This window comes from Squalius cephalus, assembly GCF_949319135.1.
Source record: "Squalius cephalus genome assembly, chromosome: 20".
NCBI lineage: Eukaryota > Metazoa > Chordata > Actinopteri > Cypriniformes > Leuciscidae > Squalius > Squalius cephalus.
The window spans coordinates 18,491,309-18,508,648 of record NC_137141.1 but is presented as its reverse complement, the minus strand read 5'-3'; the positions used below and the strand labels follow the sequence as shown (position 1 = coordinate 18,508,648).

The 17,340-nt window shown below is 37.2% G+C and overlaps 1 protein-coding gene across 2 annotated transcripts; it reads left to right on the top strand.

Annotated features, from left to right (window-relative positions):
* The first annotated feature begins 1,070 nt into the window (after nucleotides 1-1,070).
* vax1 (ventral anterior homeobox 1) lies at nucleotides 1,071-16,521 on the top strand. Of its 2 annotated transcripts, XM_079853756.1 has the most exons (9): nucleotides 1,071-1,181; nucleotides 3,853-3,910; nucleotides 4,004-4,102; nucleotides 7,480-7,617; nucleotides 7,769-7,794; nucleotides 7,922-7,980; nucleotides 9,166-9,419; nucleotides 11,526-11,713; nucleotides 14,012-16,521. In XM_079853756.1, exons 7-9 carry the CDS (start codon nucleotides 9,203-9,205, stop codon nucleotides 14,558-14,560), a joined length of 954 nt encoding a protein of 317 aa, XP_079709882.1. In that variant the 5' UTR covers nucleotides 1,071-1,181; nucleotides 3,853-3,910; nucleotides 4,004-4,102; nucleotides 7,480-7,617; nucleotides 7,769-7,794; nucleotides 7,922-7,980; nucleotides 9,166-9,202; the 3' UTR covers nucleotides 14,561-16,521. The 2 variants fall into 2 exon arrangements, with proteins under 2 accessions (XP_079709882.1, XP_079709881.1); XM_079853755.1 differs by lacking the exon at nucleotides 3,853-3,910 and having other exon boundaries at nucleotides 1,072-1,181; nucleotides 7,922-9,419.
* Nucleotides 16,522-17,340: the final 819 nt, after the last annotated feature.

The window sequence follows — 17,340 nt, the reverse complement described above, 5'->3', positions numbered from 1 at the left end:
ACCACTGTCCTTCATATAAAACTATTGTCTATTAAACTTTTTGTCTGATTCTTTTATAATTATTCTACATTTCATGACTTCTTCAGAGATTACATGGAATATCGGTGCGTCTAAAATTACAAAACAATTATTTGTCAACTACACATAATAGCCTACATGTTTTCTACTAAAATGTCAGATTAGATATGTGATCCTGTTATTTTGGTGTCAATTTGCATACATTTATTACCATAAAAACACAGATTTTAACCTATTCATAATCATCCACCAAAATGTTGAGAAAGTTTTCTCTACAAATGCCTCATTGCATGACCACTGATCTGTAGCCAGTGGCCACATTTCCACACAGAACAAAACACTGGTTTGTTTGACTGTATGAGGACATCATTGACTTCCATTAATTTTATGAGGTTAATGGTTATTTCTGTCTTAACCCTCACAGAACCACGTCATTTAAACACGATTTTTCCCTATTTATGAGCATTTAACTAGTGAGGGTACATTTGTCCTCACAAGGTGTTTATTATGATTTTTCACTATATTAATTGGCCCTCACAAGGTCTTTACCCATACCTGTACACATAGGCTTATTGTAAACCGACAATTTATTCAGTTCAATGTATTAATCACAATATGTATTGACCAAAACAATGGTTTGCTAGCTCTTTTTTTGCGCGAGCGTTTCATAAATATTTAAATTTAGCTGACAAGTCTAACGGCTGCTAATAGACTGACAGGCTCCAATATTGTGTTCACTCAGTGTTAACTGAACTGTATCTTTTTTTACTGGGCGAAAAGATGGAAATGTTCAAAATATTTTTGTAGCCAAGACTTTAAGGAATGTGATAATACAAGAAATCTTTTCTTTTAGTGATAATAAAAGAAAAATACTTGCACTAAGAAATAGTCACCCGTGGAAAAAGTGTCAACTAGCCTCGTCAGTCGTCACTAGCATGTGATGCCGTTAAACCACCAGAAGATGGCGCCAGTCGCTAAACCATAGGAGACAGTGAGGAAGCGTCGCTTGCCCCAACACTTTGGAAACACAGTGGCTAATGTGATGATGGTCTGTTTCTATTTTACACAGCTTTGTAAACCAGTTTTATCATATATGTTTTCCTCTTCTGGCTACATTTGATTCTAGATACTTTTCAGGCCTATCCAGTCAGACGCTACACATGGTATGTGTTCCCAGTTTTTGCTCACGTGCATAGCTAAAAGAAATATTAGAAAACACCTGAGATAAGTGTATGTGCAGTAAATGTGTTTTGACCAGACTTTGCATTTGACGTTAGCGGTTTGAATACTTTTTTTTTTTTGCACAGACATAGCCTACAAATCCCCTCCTCCCCAAATGCCGCCCACACCTGCAAATTATCTGTGCATTATATTCAACGTGCCGCATTAATTTACTCTCAAACTCATGGCGCTGCTGTAACAGATTGAAGTCTTTAGCATGCTCCTATAAGTAGAGATTTGTGGATGAAAGCTAAAGTGGGACACTGGAGGGGGAAGGGAAATCTTTATCCTAAAAAGCCTAAATTCTGCATGACATTTTATAACTGCACATTGTTCCACTGGGAACATAATATTTCTGCTATTTGTCAGGAAATGTCTTTTAAATGTATTATTTCAGTTAAAAGATGATGCATTTATCAGTGCAAACATCATGGATGATTTCCTTTGTGTGAGAGAAAAGAAGATAATTAAATGTTTGTAATAGTGTTTACAGTTTCATTCAAATTATTAAATTGTTTTTCTTTCATATTTTTTCTAAGACTGTATATAAGTTTTGGAGTGCTTTTTGATTTCTTTATAAACTTTTAATAACTTTTTAATTTTACAGGACGCGTTTGCCTTTGTTAAAGCTTCCATTGAACATAAAGGAAAACCAAAAACATGAACAAATTCTGCAGCTCTTTGCATCCCAGCTCATTTAATTGAAATTGGAGTGATTGTCTGAGATTATGTCTCAAAGATGAGAGTGATGGCTATAAACACCCTTCCTTTTCCACCTGTAATGGCTCTGAAACCCCACATCAGACTTTAACAAAATGTGCTCTGATGAGAAACCTTAGCCTGTGTACTTACTTACACACACACACACACACACACACACACACACACACACACGTAAACACGCCTGTTTAGCCTACTTACATATACACACACACACACACACACACACACACACACACGTAAACACTCCTACGTAAACAGACAGAGACTCCAGGTCAGACAGGTTTCTGCTGGTATTATGTGGTTTATTATTATTTGAAGATGGTCCTAGCACTGTTTTGAACAGGAGACAAGATGCTGAGAGTTGGTATTGATTTGTTAAATCTGAAAGAGAGGCTTTACTCTAGGTAACATGATGGAGGAGAAATAGAAGAAAACATTGACCACATGCTCTCCAGAACATTTATCTGAAAATCACTTGTTTAAAAACAGTCAGGTCGCTTTTCTAATCCTTGCGAATATAAAACAAACTTGTAAGAATATGTGACCTGCCTGAATACCAGACTTCGAATAATTATTTAGTTGATTGTCAGTCACTATAGCATATTTTATTAAATATGTTATTTTTGTAGCATATATACTATTCTGTTGAGGTGAGCTAGATATTGTATGCTGTTTAATATAATTTATATAAATATTTACAATTTTATATATAATCAATCAATTAATACTGGTGAATTAAATGTGAGTGAATGTTAATTTTAATAAGTATTACCCCTGCTCTTCTGATTATGCTGCATGCACTAGATACAAACAAACACCTCTATTCATTTCATTTATTCTAATTCGCTTTCAATGCATTCTGTCTTTTTGCGGAAAAGAAAATTTCCTTTTTTATGTGCTCATAAATCATGCAACAATGACGTATTATGACGGCGTGGATTTATTAGACTTTGCGTTATACCTCTTGGTGTTGAGTTTAAGAGCAGGCCGTGTTTGCATGTCATGTGAGGGTTGAAACTCCTGAACTTTCTTACTTAGACTAGACAGAAGCTGCTGCCTATTTCATCCCCCCCAACACAAACAACAATCCACCTTTGTGCAAGAGGATGAGCTTTTCAAAATATCATTTCAGATCCCCTCTCTGATAGCGTGGTATGTTTTGAAACCATTCCCAGGTTTTGGCTCTACTTGCCTCCATGCACATTTGACATGTTGTAGATGGCAGAAAGAGGTACGGGGAACATTAGCAGAATAAAGGTGCTAGCGATACAGAAGAGAGCCTGCTTAGCTCTACTAATGAGCTATTAAGAGCAAGATAGGGCTCAAGTCTCTCCCCCCTCAGCCTCTTTTACAGCCAAAACACACTTTGTCTAGTAATGGGTGTATCAGCAGAGTAAGAACACACTGGCGTTAGTTGGAAGTGGCAGGTGGAATCTGTTATTGATGTATGTTTTACCCTATTGCAGTAATATATTTAAAGGTTTATTCATTGCTGAATCAGGGGAATACATTTAGTTTATTATGAATAGTACCTAGACTTTTGTGCCTTTATTTTTATATTAGCACATTTAACAGGAGCAAGTACACTGACCAGCCACAGATTTGTTACGTAGTTTTACAAACTAATTAGTAATTAGAGAAGCATATCACTACCATATCAGTTTAACGGCCAATATTAGAGATTTTTTTTCATTTTATTGATATTGATATTTAGTTGTGCATGCTTATTTTAATGCTCTCTTAAAGTAAAAAAAAAAAAAAAACTTAAATGCCGTACTTTTTATACTGTATATATTAAATTATGATGCCTAAATTCACTTGCAGTTGAGTTTTTAAAAAATGTATGTTTTTTTTAAATAATTCAGAAATTTTATGAATGTTGAATTATAGGAGTCTGAATAGTTCCAGATATTCATAACGTCACCCACAGAGACATTTTATGAAAGAGGTATTCTATATTTAAAATGAAAGTAGTGATCATAGTTCTGGCTTTTTGCCATTCTTCTTATGCATGCCTGTTTTGTTTCTCCATAATCCACAGGAGGTTTGTAAAATCTTGGAGATCTGATTGCTGTGTAACCCAAATGCTGCATTGCCTAGACTCAAAGGACCTGCTCAAAATGTGTTTTCCCATCTTCAGGTATTGTCATGTCATGCCTTGTTTCTTATTTGTCTATTGATATGTCTCACCATCTGTCTTTTTGTCTCTATCTATGTGTTTTTCCGCCCATCACCCCTTTGTCCCTCTTCTCTTTCGATGCTGAAGTGTTTTGTTGTCTCTAAATAAATGAGGTGGGTGAGTTTTGCCATTCTGACACTGTGGGCTTTACTTACCATCTGATGGGAGGCTTTACCAGCAGTGACACAATAGAGACAAACAGAGGAAGAGGAAAAGGCACTCGTATTGTAGGATCCTCACAGCTACTTCATTAAGGAAATATCTGAATAACCTTCACACAGAAATGTAAAATAAAATAAAAACATGATGAAAGCCCAAAAATGTTAAATATTAGCATTTATATTAGCATGAAAATATTAGCATTTCACAATGTTATGACTGCTTTTGTTAATGACAGAAATGTCTAAACTGAAGGTCAGGACTTTAATTTCCAACACAAATCATTGAATTGTGAGGCTTTAGACAGTGCAATAGTCAATGTAGTTTGACTTCAGATAATGCTTCCCTTATACCACATACTTTAAATACTTATAATTTATAACTATCAAAAGGATGTTTAGTCATTTGCATGACTACAGGGTCAAACATTTTCTGACATGTTGCTAGGTGCAGTGGACTGTGCACATGCTCAGGACATGTAAGAACCGATGGCTCTCTACTAGGTTTGAGTCCGATAGCATTCTCCTTCTCAGCAGTACACTCTACTTTGCTATAAGCCTTTGTCATATATTGTCTGCCCAGCATCTAGTTATTGGACCAGTATAGAAGTTATGTTGTTCAGCCATGTTGGAAACTTGTATATAAGGGATTCTTGGTTAAAGCAAGTTGAAAAGCCTGCACTGTCAAAAAAATGTGTTAGATACCTTTATCTTGTCAATGGGGCAGTGTCCTCAAAGGTACACCTTTGTGCATTATCTACCCCTAACGTATACATACTAGTACTTTAAAGGGTTAGTTCACCCAAAAATTCTGTCATTAATTACTCACCCTTGTGTCATTGTGTCGTTCATCTTCAGAACACAAATGAAGATCTTTTTAAGGAAATCTGAGAGATTTCTGTCTCTCCATTGAGAGTCTACGCAACTACCACTTTGACGATTCAAAAAGTTCATTAAGAGATCGTAAAACTAATTCAGTTGCACTGAAAAAAATTTGGAGTAGGATTTACTTGAAAAAAGCTAGGCAACTTTTTTCACTCAGAAAATGCTAGTAAATTTACAAAGATTTGCCAAGTAAAAACCTAAACATATTCATCAGTAGCTTTAATTAGAAATCTTTAAGTTAAATTTACTTGGAATATGGAATTAAGTAAACTTTACTTAACCTAGTTAAGTGAAAGTAACACAGAAAATAAGTAATTTTAACTTGGCTAGTAAAAGATTGATTAATATCGATTTAGTTGAAATTTCCTTTGCATTACATTTCACTCAAACAATAATATTGAATTATACCAGTCATTTATAGTATGTGCTTTACTTAGATTATCTAAGTAATTTATACTACAGCATGTCAGAAGTTAAGCATCATGTGAATGCAAAGACCTCAATACTTGGTAGACAATTCACAATGACGGTAACATTTGATGGATCGTTTTTGTGTTTGAATGTGTCATTTTGAGCAAAATGGCAAGTTACTAATCCTGACAACAAAAGCAATGATAAAACAGTGTAAATACAGCTGGAAACCAGTGAAAAATTAACCTCATTAATTATTCAAGGTCCAGTGCATGATGGGAACCCCAGTATCAGAAAAGCTGAGTAATTTTTACTTAATTTTATTGAGTTGATATTTACGCTTTCATTTCTACTCGCTTGAATTAAGTACTGATATGGAATTTACTTCGTTTTTTTAATTCTTGCCTGAACTAACTTTTTCATGTAAATTACATTGGTTTTTTTTCAGTAGTATTTACTTCACCAAAAAATCATTTTTTACAGTGTGAATTGAGTGGTTAAGTCCAAATTTTCTGAAGAGACACGATCGCCTTATGTGATGAACAGATTGAATTCAGGCTTTTATTCACATATAAACGTTCATCAACACACAGTTGTGGTAAACTGAAACTCAAACCTGTTCGCTTGACAATGAGGTTCATTCTCGTGTTACGCAGCTCGTTTGAGCTTCTGTTTGTGTTTGCTGATCAATGTTTATATGTGAATAATATATGTTCATCATATATTACAAAGCGATCCTGTCTCTTCTGAAAATTTGGAATAAACTGCTCAATTCATATGGTTTAGTTTTAATAAAATAAAAGAACCATTAATATGGTTCTTTCTCATGACTAAGAAGAGAGCAAGAGAGATTATCCTTCTGTTCATAAAACATTCTAGGCTTAAAGGAGATACTGTATACCCACCCAGTTTAGATGGAAAGCTGACTAGCTGAAGACGTTACAGTAGCTACACCGATTAATAGACAGTACTTCCTTGAAAATAAATTTCAGCACAGCGCTACAAAAATCCAAATGAAATGACCCTTTACAATATAATGCTTTAGAATGAACTCCATTAGAGAGCTACATAATTGTATACATATAGAGTTACAATTTATCTGTTGAGTATAAATACGCTATCTCCACAGCACTTTTACAATTCAAATCCCTCAGTACTCGCCATCTTTAAAACGCCAAGCCAATGTTGATTCTTGTTTTATTACGAGCTCTGTCACGTTCTGTCCCTGTTTGCCAGCAGACTCTCCTCTGTTCGGGGTCTTTTTAAAACGGGCGATTCTCCGGAGGTTTGAGATTTAGCCTGCTCCATGTCAACTTTTCTCACTTGTTGTGACAACTAACCTATGCCTCTACCACATCATACATGTGTCAAAGTAGCTGGAGCAACTTTTCTCTATTTACGTATATGACGAGACACGCACGGGTGAGTGATGCACAGTTTGTATGCAATTTCCTGTGAAAACCATCCTGCCCAGTCTAAAATATAAACACTTATAATAGGCTTACCAAAGTGAATCATGGTAAGACAAAAACACATTTTGTAAGAAGGATGCATAATCTATTATTTCATTATTTAAATTTAGTTAATTTTGAACCAGAAGAAAATCATAATATTTTAAGGGTTGGTATTCTTAACTTTAGGGAACATATTTGTTCCGTAAGGCTTGACTTTTGTAACTTAAGGATACATATTAGTATCTTAAGGGAGAATATTAGTAACTTAACGGTACATATTAGTATCTCAAGGGTTGATATCCATAACTTAAGGCTTTATATTGGTATCTTACGGGTTGATATTCGTACTTTAAATAACATATTAGTACTTTTAAGAGGTAATTTTATTAACCTGCATCCCAAATTTAAAATTTGTTGTTCTTTTCAACAGGTATTACACAGTACTGACAGTTTTAAAAAGCAACAGATATTTGAAGATGCCTCTGTACCAAGGCAGTTTCGTGTCCTACAGTCTCCGTGCAGGACATCTTCATCTTTTGTTGACCTGGAACGTCTCGGACCACAGCTGGTACGCGTCCCACCAAACTCTTTTTCCCAAGCTCGGCGTAGAATTGCCCCTCTGCCCCTGCGGCCCCTTTTCGTAGCCTCCTCTTACCTTTTCTTTAAACAATCCCTCCCTCTCATCTTTTCTTTAAACAACCTTTCCCTCTCTCCAACAGGCTGCCCCACACACTCGCTAAATGAAGTTAGTCCAGCACCCCCCTCCCCATCCTCTTCTTCTCCCTACCAGACACACTCACAGAATTGTTTGTTAATAGTCCAATTAGATAATTGCCATCTTTCACTCCTTTTGCTCTCCGTTTCCCATAAAGGACTGAATGGCTTCGGAAGGGGGGGAGTTCAGCATGAAGAGGGCCTCTGGCCCTGCAAGGTGACAAGAAGGGTCCGAGCCTGTTCCATGCTCACAACCATTGGCTTGAATTGAATCATTGTAGCCTAATCAATGGTCTTATTGGATTACAGACCACTGCTGTTCCCCCAGATATTGTTGCTTTGACAATGAAAATAGGCGAGACTGAGTGGGTGGGTGTGTAGTGGTGTGGAAGGAGTGGGAGAGGGGAGGAGGAGGGGGCCGCTTTGGATTTTAGCGTTGGTATCTCGGACAGGTTGAGTTTTTTAGCGGTGCTTCAGCAGGTTTCTTTTAGGGTAAGGGGGCTGAGTGATCGTAGCATTCGGTTGGGGTTTGTATTTGAGGTGCTGGATAACTCTGGGTGGTTGTTGCACACTGTCCTCGGCTTGACAGAGTTCCCTTGTGTTCATCTCCTTTCTTTTGTGAATCCGTGTTCATTACCACTACAGATTCCGAGCGAAGTGGATTCCATTTTTTTCGTATTTCAGGTCTCTCCGCCTCCCTCATTCTTTTTCTCTCTCTCTCTCTCTTTGCTCTCTACCGATCTTTCCCTCTCTCTCTTTTCGCTCTTTGCTTGTGTTAGCTCCGTGGGTGCAGTGTGTGGTATCGGGCCGTTATCCGGGGGAGATTCACAGCCTGCGTGTAAAGTTAGCCCGACCGAGCAGAGGAACGGCCAGTGCCGGGGCAGCGAGGAATGAAGTGGAACTTTTCTGGTGGTCCTTTGGCTCCGTAATTGTGCGTGCTGGCGATTCGAGGCAAATCATCTCCCTTGATCCTGTGTGAACAAGGGCGGAGAGGGGGGTCGGAGTGAGTGGACCCCTCTATCAGGACGATGTGTATTTCCCAAACAGTTTAGAGTATTCATGAGGTTACGCAAATGTGGAGGCAGCAAAATTACCGTAATCAATTGAAGCGGCGAGCATGCGTCCGTCCACAGCTCTGATTACCCGGAGATCAGCCTGATGTGAATGTTACAAGGAGAGGAGCTGTTAAATTGCTGTTGAATTTGGGTGAGAAGTCTATGATCATTGGGCAAGTGAGTCTGCACAGAGATAATAGGGCAGATCAGTGGACTGGGCAAGTGCTGGTGGCACATTAGCTATCTGACTCCAGCTCCAAGCTGCTGTTTTACAGAAAGACCAAACCTATATTACCCAGAATAAGCAGTGTGTGTCCAAACCCGAGCAGTTATTTCTTCCCAACAAGGAGAAAAAGGAGAAATCTTCACAGAGGATAAGCGACTATGGAAGTCCGCTACGGCCAAGACTCAGAGTCCGGAATGCTGCTGAAGAATGGACTAAAAGAGGGGAAAGAGGGAAAGGATTCTCAGGGGAACATTTCAAAAACATTCCTGAAGGACCAGCAGGAGTCCTTCTCTCCATCCGGACCAGTGGAAAACTGCGAAAAGAGCCGGACGAGCTCAGGAGATCCTGACTACTGCCGAAGGATTCTAGTTCGAGGTAAGTTTAAAAACACTCCTTTGGGAGCTTTCAGTACATTCTGCACTCCAGAAAAAAAAAAAACAAGAAATCGACTTAACTTTTAATTTTGCTTTTAGTGCTAGTGTCGCTGGTTTTGTTTTCTTTCATGAGTGAGTTGTGTATAGATTTGAGCGTTCACAAGTGTAAATTGATGTACGCTGAATTGATAACAGGGAAAAATGTGTTCTGTATTATAGAAAAAGAATTTTTATCAGCTGTTATAGTGTGTCTCATAGCTCAATGATCCAATTTTTCCGCTGCATTTTAGTTGCAAATATTTGCAAATGCTATTTAGAGTCATTTCAACTGTATATTACCATTATAAAATTAATAAAATAATTATCAAAGCTGGAAAATACTTTAGCACTGGTATTATATGATTGACAAAGCTTTATTTGTTTAAAGTACATTTTCTGTGATTGTGAGGTTTAAGGATAAATTTAGTTATTTTTGTACATAATATAACTTTTTATTTACACAACTGATTATGCTGATTATCATTTTTAGATGGTCTTATGATCTCTGCTTTTTATATTTATCAGCTTCAATCCTTTTTGTCCTTCATTGGAAAAATTACTAAGATATCGGAATGGAGATTTTTTTTTTTTCCTTTTTCTTTCAGAAAAATGTTATTGAGATTGTGGAGCATGCACAACAATTTATTTGTAAATTGAAAATGTTTCACATTAAGTTTTCAGAAAAGCTATTATAATGTTTTTGCGATCAGTTGGCTAAAAACTGTTTGTCAATTTGTGTCAAATTACTAACATAGTTGTGAAGCCCCTCCTGCTACTGTCAGCTGATTGTAAAATTCTGGAGAGCAATCAGCTCCATTAATTTATTTAGGTTGTGAGGCTAAATCTAGGTCAGTCTCAGAGGCCTGTTGAAATATGAGGAAATTAACCTTATGAAATTATTGTGTCATTTCTTCAGTCACAATTCAGCAGCCAATACAATAATTCAGTATCTGGATATGAATAATTTTGTAGACCAGTGTGTGTGTGTGTGTGTGTGTGTGTGTGTTTTAATGATTTTGAAGTTCTCACAAAGTTTAACTTATTTTAAAAAGAATGTATTTATTGATTAAAAAAAATGTGATAAGCATGCTGGTGCACGGTTCTCCGACATTAATAACAAAAAAGAAAAAAGACTGATGAATTTAAATATAAAAAAGCTAACGTGTTTGGTGTGTTTTTAAATATTTAATTTTTCTAGTTTTCAAATCACACATTTCTCTTCCTCTTTTCATTTACTTTATTCATTTTATTACGAAAAGTTATTAGTAATCATTTAATCTGTCCTGAGATATTTATAACTAAAATCTAAAATTGTTATGCTATTTGATTTGATAGATTTTCGTGTATTTGTGATTTATGCAACTTACTAGCTTTTTATTTTACACAACACTATTTTCATACATGATAAGTTGTTAGTATTTAAAAGCACAGACCATTTTTTTATTAATAAAATAATAAGTACTAGTCGGTATTTGTTTGGCATTTATATGCCACGACATACCTACAAAAACATGACGGTCTTCGGGGAAAAAAGGTTTTCTTGATTAAAACGCCAAGTTTTGTACAGTTTAATCTGTTTTGCATCACTATCTATATCAATTTCTCAAAAAAGTTACACTTTTAGCATGTTTTTATTATATAATGATTTCTGCTAATTGTATGTACAAACATTTCAATGATAATTTGGTAACACTTTACAATAAGGTTTCGTTTGTTAAGATTAGTTAACTACATTAGTTAACATGAACTAACAATGAACAATACCTCTACAGCATTTATTGATCGTAGATGTTTATTTCAACATTTAATACATTTTTCAAATCAAAAGTTGTATTTGTTAACCTTAGTTAATGCACTGTGAACTAACATGAACAAACAATGAACAACTGTATTTTTATTAACTAACATTAACAAAGATTGATAAATGTTGTAAGAAATATATCGCTCACTGTTAGTTCATGTTAGTTAATACATTAACTAATGTTAACAAATGAGACCTTACTGTAAAGTGTTATCTATTAGCAGGTATACTGTAATTTACTGAAAACATTTTCCCCTTGACATTTAGATGCCAAAGGTTCGATCCGAGAGATTATTCTCCCCAAGGGTTTGGATCTAGACCGACCAAAGCGTACTAGGACCTCGTTCACAGCAGAACAGCTGTACAGACTGGAGATGGAGTTTCAGCGGTGCCAGTATGTTGTGGGACGAGAACGAACCGAACTTGCCCGACAACTTAACCTGTCTGAAACTCAGGTACACACTTAAATACACTTAATGCAATTACAAATACACAAAACAATCAATTATGAAGACCACTGAAAAACAAGACAAACTCAAAAATAATCACAAACATGTGTCACACATATTCGGCACTCCCAAAAATATTTATCCTTGTAACACGTCTGATGCATTTGATGTGTAAAAATGCATTTTTGAATCCCTGTACCATCTTAAAAGACACACAGCTACCTGGTAACAATTTGTTCTCACTATATGATTTTGATCTTTATTTTATTTTGATCATCCTGTGGCATCCCTTCAGGGCACCTAAAACATCAATGGTCCATTTTCCTGGATAATTCCCTTTTGCAATAGTTTGATGGTTTGTTAGTGGCATACAGGGCCGCTTTACAAAAATAAGCCCAGCGATGCATTTGCAGCACATGCTTTGCGCAGGGGTCAGCAAGAGGTCACAAGCTTGAGATTACATGACTGAACTGTACATGCACTCTCTCTCTCTCTCCCTGCTTCCCTGGCCTTTTTTTATCCCTCTCTCTCTCTCTCTCTGCCTGTCTCCCTGGATAATCTGCAGTGCGGGGAAACTCTGACTTCAGTAGTAAGGCTAATTTTGGAGCCCACGTTTTTTATTTGTTTATTCATCAGTGAACATGTTCATTATACCACATGCTTGCATGACCAAGTACTGCATTTATTAAGGAAAAAATGTCAGAATGGCTCACAAAAAAAATCATATAGCTGCTTTTTTCTATTTTAGCAAATTCAAATAATTTTTCTCAATTATTCAATCATATGTCGTTACTATTGATCGGGCCTCCCCTAATTAAACTCCCTGAACACCTGCAAACCGACAAAGCTGTCTCAATGTTCCTTATTCTGTTGGCCATTTGAACTGTGTCACATTCTATCACATCATCACCCCACTAACGACTTTAAAATTCTTCTGCTCTCCTGTGGGGCGAAATTACGACATTTGAAGCCCCGAGGCAGATCGGTGCTGCTAACACAGGGAGCACAATAGAGTTAGCTTCACTAATGCCCTCTCTAATGCCCCGTGCTGCAGTGCAGTTCAAATCCATGCCTTGATTACATTAAAGCTTCCCGTGTCTCTTCTTGGCCGCCTGATGAGGACGGTGAAGTGCTCCTTAATGACGGCATCATGAAATTAACATTGTGTTCAGAGACGCGAAATGTTCTGTGGAAAGATCAAACATGGAAAGTCATCCATTTGTCAAAGTGTTCCAGCAATGCATTTTTTATTTCTCAAAGACAGAAGCAAGAATGCGTCACGAATGAGAATTGCTAGAAATGCTGGTAATTCGATGTTTTCCTTGACCTTCCGGTTCATGCGGAGATTAAACAAATACAAATGACAAATCTACACGTTAGAAATTTATAGACAATGGGTTTAATCTGATAACTCGATAATTAGCGTGTCATTACAACACTGATGAAACTGTTAAGGTATACTTATGTAACCAACAGCTTTGTTAAACTGAGCTGCATATTTGTTCTTTAATAATTTTGCACGAAAGATTTAAATAGTATGACCGCCATTGCGATGCCTTTAATGTGACAGTTAAACTGCGTGACACAATTCTGAGATGTTAGTCATTCTTCATTGTTCTTATTTCTCTGAATCTATCGATCACTTGAAGTACAGTGAATATGAAGCGGACCTCCTTTTCTCTATAGAAAATAAATATATATTATGAGTTTGTTTTGCTATTGGAGCTTGAGCTAAACATGTATTATCTGGAAACTGCCATTCCTCTTTCTTTGTAAACCTAAATGAAATGGATACAGTACAATTATGTGGTTCAAAACAGTATTGATCCATCCATCCTTGCAAAAGGAGCTTGTGTTGTGCTGTTTTTCAAAAGAAAAGCACACATTTTTGTTCATTAAATAAGTTGATATCAACACTTACATTTATCTTTTTTTTGTTTTTTTAAATAAGTTTCACTTACACTATTCATTTTACCTTTCGCTTTACATGCACAGGACACGTTTGCCCTTTTTACAGAGTTTTTACTTTTTTACTGCTCCAAAATTGAATCAGATTTACCTTACATATATAATCTAATCACATTTTACTTGATTTAGTTTCTACAAATAGACTTCTATAAATCATGGTATGTAAAAAAAAGATTTTTTTTTGTACTTTTTTGTCTTTGTTTATTTATTTGTTACATTTGTAACCAATTCACAGTAGCATTATAGAGGTATTATGCAAGATCACACAATTCCCCTTATTATTTTGTTTGGTGTGTTCTATTTTAAGCTGTTTTCTCTCTTTCCGTCCTTCGGCAGGTGAAGGTTTGGTTCCAGAATCGCCGCACTAAGCAGAAGAAGGATCAGGGAAAGGATTCAGAGCTGCGTTCCGTGGTCTCCGAGACAGCCGCCACATGCAGCGTCCTCCGTCTCCTGGAGCAGGGCCGGCTCCTCACTCCCCCTGGCCTGCCAGGGTTGCTGCCCCACTGCGGGAGCTCGTCACTAAGCTCAGCCCTGCGTGGGCCGTCTCTGGGCATCACCGCTAATGGAGGCTCCTCCAGCAGCAGCAGCAGCAGCGCGGCCAGCTCAGGCACAGCCGGGGGGAGCCCGCCGCTGCCAGCGGTGACCAGTTCGGGGACAGTCACGGGGCTGCAGGGATCTCCGCCTGCCCACGGGCTGTTTAGCTTTCCTATGCCCTCTCTACTTGGGTCGGTCGCCTCACGCATCTCCTCCACCCCGCTCGGCATGGCCGGATCCCTCGCAGGGAACTTGCAGGAACTTTCTGCCCGCTACCTGAGCTCCTCCGCCTTTGAGCCCTACTCGCGGACCAATGGCAAAGAAGCGCTAGACAAGAAAGCTTTGGAATGATCACTAGGGGTTTCTTTTTGTCTTCGTTGTTGTTGTTGTTGTTTTGAAATTAGTTTGAGCTCTGATTATCTCTCTTTTTTTATTAACTTTCGCCCCTTTTGTCCCATCAGTGCTGTTGTATTTTCAATCTTGCGTTTTTTTCCCCCACATGTCATCAACCTGCACTTGATTCCTCTCAGAACTGTAAAAAGGTGGACTCATACTTTTCAAAAACGAGGATTTTCAGAGCTTTTTGCACTAAATCAAAGTTTCTCCAAATTTGACACAAAACGAGAGCTTGAGGAAGGAATGTAGCAAGAGATTATGGAGGGGAAGAGAGATAAAAATGCTTTCTGAGGCAATATTTTCGGGTACACCTTTTTTTTTGGAGCTGGACAGTTGTACTCAGATTAAAAACTAATCTGAAAACTGCTGGGTATTAAATCAGCAGTACAGAACATAGACCCCCTGATAAAAACTGAACTCATGGCAACATTGCTCATGTTTTCAGTTTGAAGAGCGATCTAAATGTGATTTTTACATAGTTGCGTTTGCCAAGTCTCAAATAATGAATTATATATATTATATCGGAATTCATTTCGAAAGGTTAGCATACAATACAGTCATACTGTGGCTTTATATGCACAGTTCGCTTACAGAGGTCATGAATTTACTGTACCAAGCTATAAGATCGGATGTCTATACCATTTTGTATTCTGTTCTGACTAAATCGAAGGAAAACGCTGTCAGACCGTTAAATAGTCCAATAGTCCTGTGTTGTTCTCTAAATGGTTTCTGTGAGGGTGCTCCCCAAAACGAGTTTTGAAGGCAGTCCCAGTTTGTGAGTTTGTATGTCTTAAATATGCAGTTTTTCTCCTCTGTGTGTGTGTGTGTGTGTGTGTGTGTGTGCTGGTACTAAAGTTGTAGTCCTGGTTTCCATGTGTAGGTGCTTGTTTAATTGAAAACCTTATGAGAAAATTTGAAATGTCATCTCCTGGGATTAAGCTCCTGAGTATCGACAAGACCCTCGCATTATCGGACTAGACGATTTGCCGTGAGCAGCAACCCCTGTACCAATGCGGCAAAGTTTTCCAGAAGAATTCGACGACCTTTCAATTATCAGACCTGAAACGAGGCAGATCTCTGATGGACGAACAGGGTACGATTACTGTAGTATAAAAGCAAGAAGATTGAATAACTAAAATTGTTATTTTATTGTAAATTATTCACGTCTGTAATAAATAGATCATTAGTATATCTGTAAATAATGAAAGAATGAATGTATGGGGGTGGGCGGGGTTTCTGACTGAACAGCCAATCAAAGCTCGGGTGGTGTTGTTGTTAAATATCTTGAAGTTTGTGAACCGTGGTATGAGTGTGGATATATATTATATATAACTAAAAAGTCAACACAAAACAAATCTCTTCAGTCTTTCATTCCATCTTTTTGAGCTCTGTAAATTCTAAATGATGTGACAGTTTCTTCATGTGGCGTTCTCAGCATCAGTGCAAATCGTCCAAGGTCACTTAACACTGCCAGTTCTGTCACAGCGCTGGCTGACACTGTGTGCTGTGGTGATGTTTGAAAGACATACTGTACAGGAGTTCAGCCTTGCATGAATGAATGTGTCTGAACATCCTGTAATTACTCTTAAAATATTCTACTTGATTTAATTTAGACAGAAATATCTCAAGGAAACAAAGTGTTCAATTTCAAAGGTTGGTTTGAACTACTAATCTGAAATATCTAGTATTTTTGCATTTCTTTACAACACAATTAAGACTTTTAAATATGGATGATGAGTGAGAATGATTTTAAATGAGAAAAGTGAGATGATTAATAATTTATTGAGGTGTGGGATGGAAGGTAGACCAGACACCTCTGTTTTTCAAAGAAGAAAAAAAAAATCTGTCCTTGTAATTGGATGAACATTATGATGTTGTTGCGTAGTTGCATTTTATAAAAGAGACAGAGACTATTGAAAAGATGTTGGGAGAGTGAATTTTTTATTTGTAAAATGTTTTTGTTAATTTTCGCTTGAGCAAAGTCTGAAGGTTGTAGAATGGCAATGACTAGCCAAACGAAAGCAGAACTTCTCAGTGCAGAAGAAGTTTTGCCACGTTCCTCAAGGGCAAAAAAACACACAATAAATCCTAATTTGAAAACCAGGATATTAGTTTAAAAAAAGGATTTGTTAATTATAACATTTGATTTATTATTTCAAGTGTCACAACATTTTTTTTCAATGATGATTTCTAGCAGATATAATGGGGTTCAACAGTATGCCGTTCACACTGAAAATCTTTCATTTAAAAAATAAATACAAATTTGGTTAATATTTATTCAAAATAACTTTTTACATTTATTTTATTTTTCTATTACTTTGTTTTGCTGGTAATACAATTTGAAAAGATATATAAAGAAGTTTGATATTTGATTACATTTCAGGTTTGAGCTATCACATGTTTGTGTGCGTGTTTATATGTGTGCACTGATTGGAGGCTTCTAACTAAAGGCCTTTGTCACTTTGCTACTCAGAGTGTTTTGCAGTCTTTGCCCTTCTTAGTCTTGGGAATCTTCCTAAAAAAAAAACCACAACGGTCTTGGCCTCCCCCCACCCCTCGCTCTATTTCTCCTCCCTCACATCCCAATTAGGCTGAAGGTCGAGCTGCATTGTGGTTGGGGGTGAGGGAACGGGTGGAGACGATGGGGGAGAGTGTGAAAGAGGGAAGCGGGGATTGTGTGAGACCACCAACACGTTCCCCGCGTCACATGACTAGCCCTTAAACACCGGCCTACG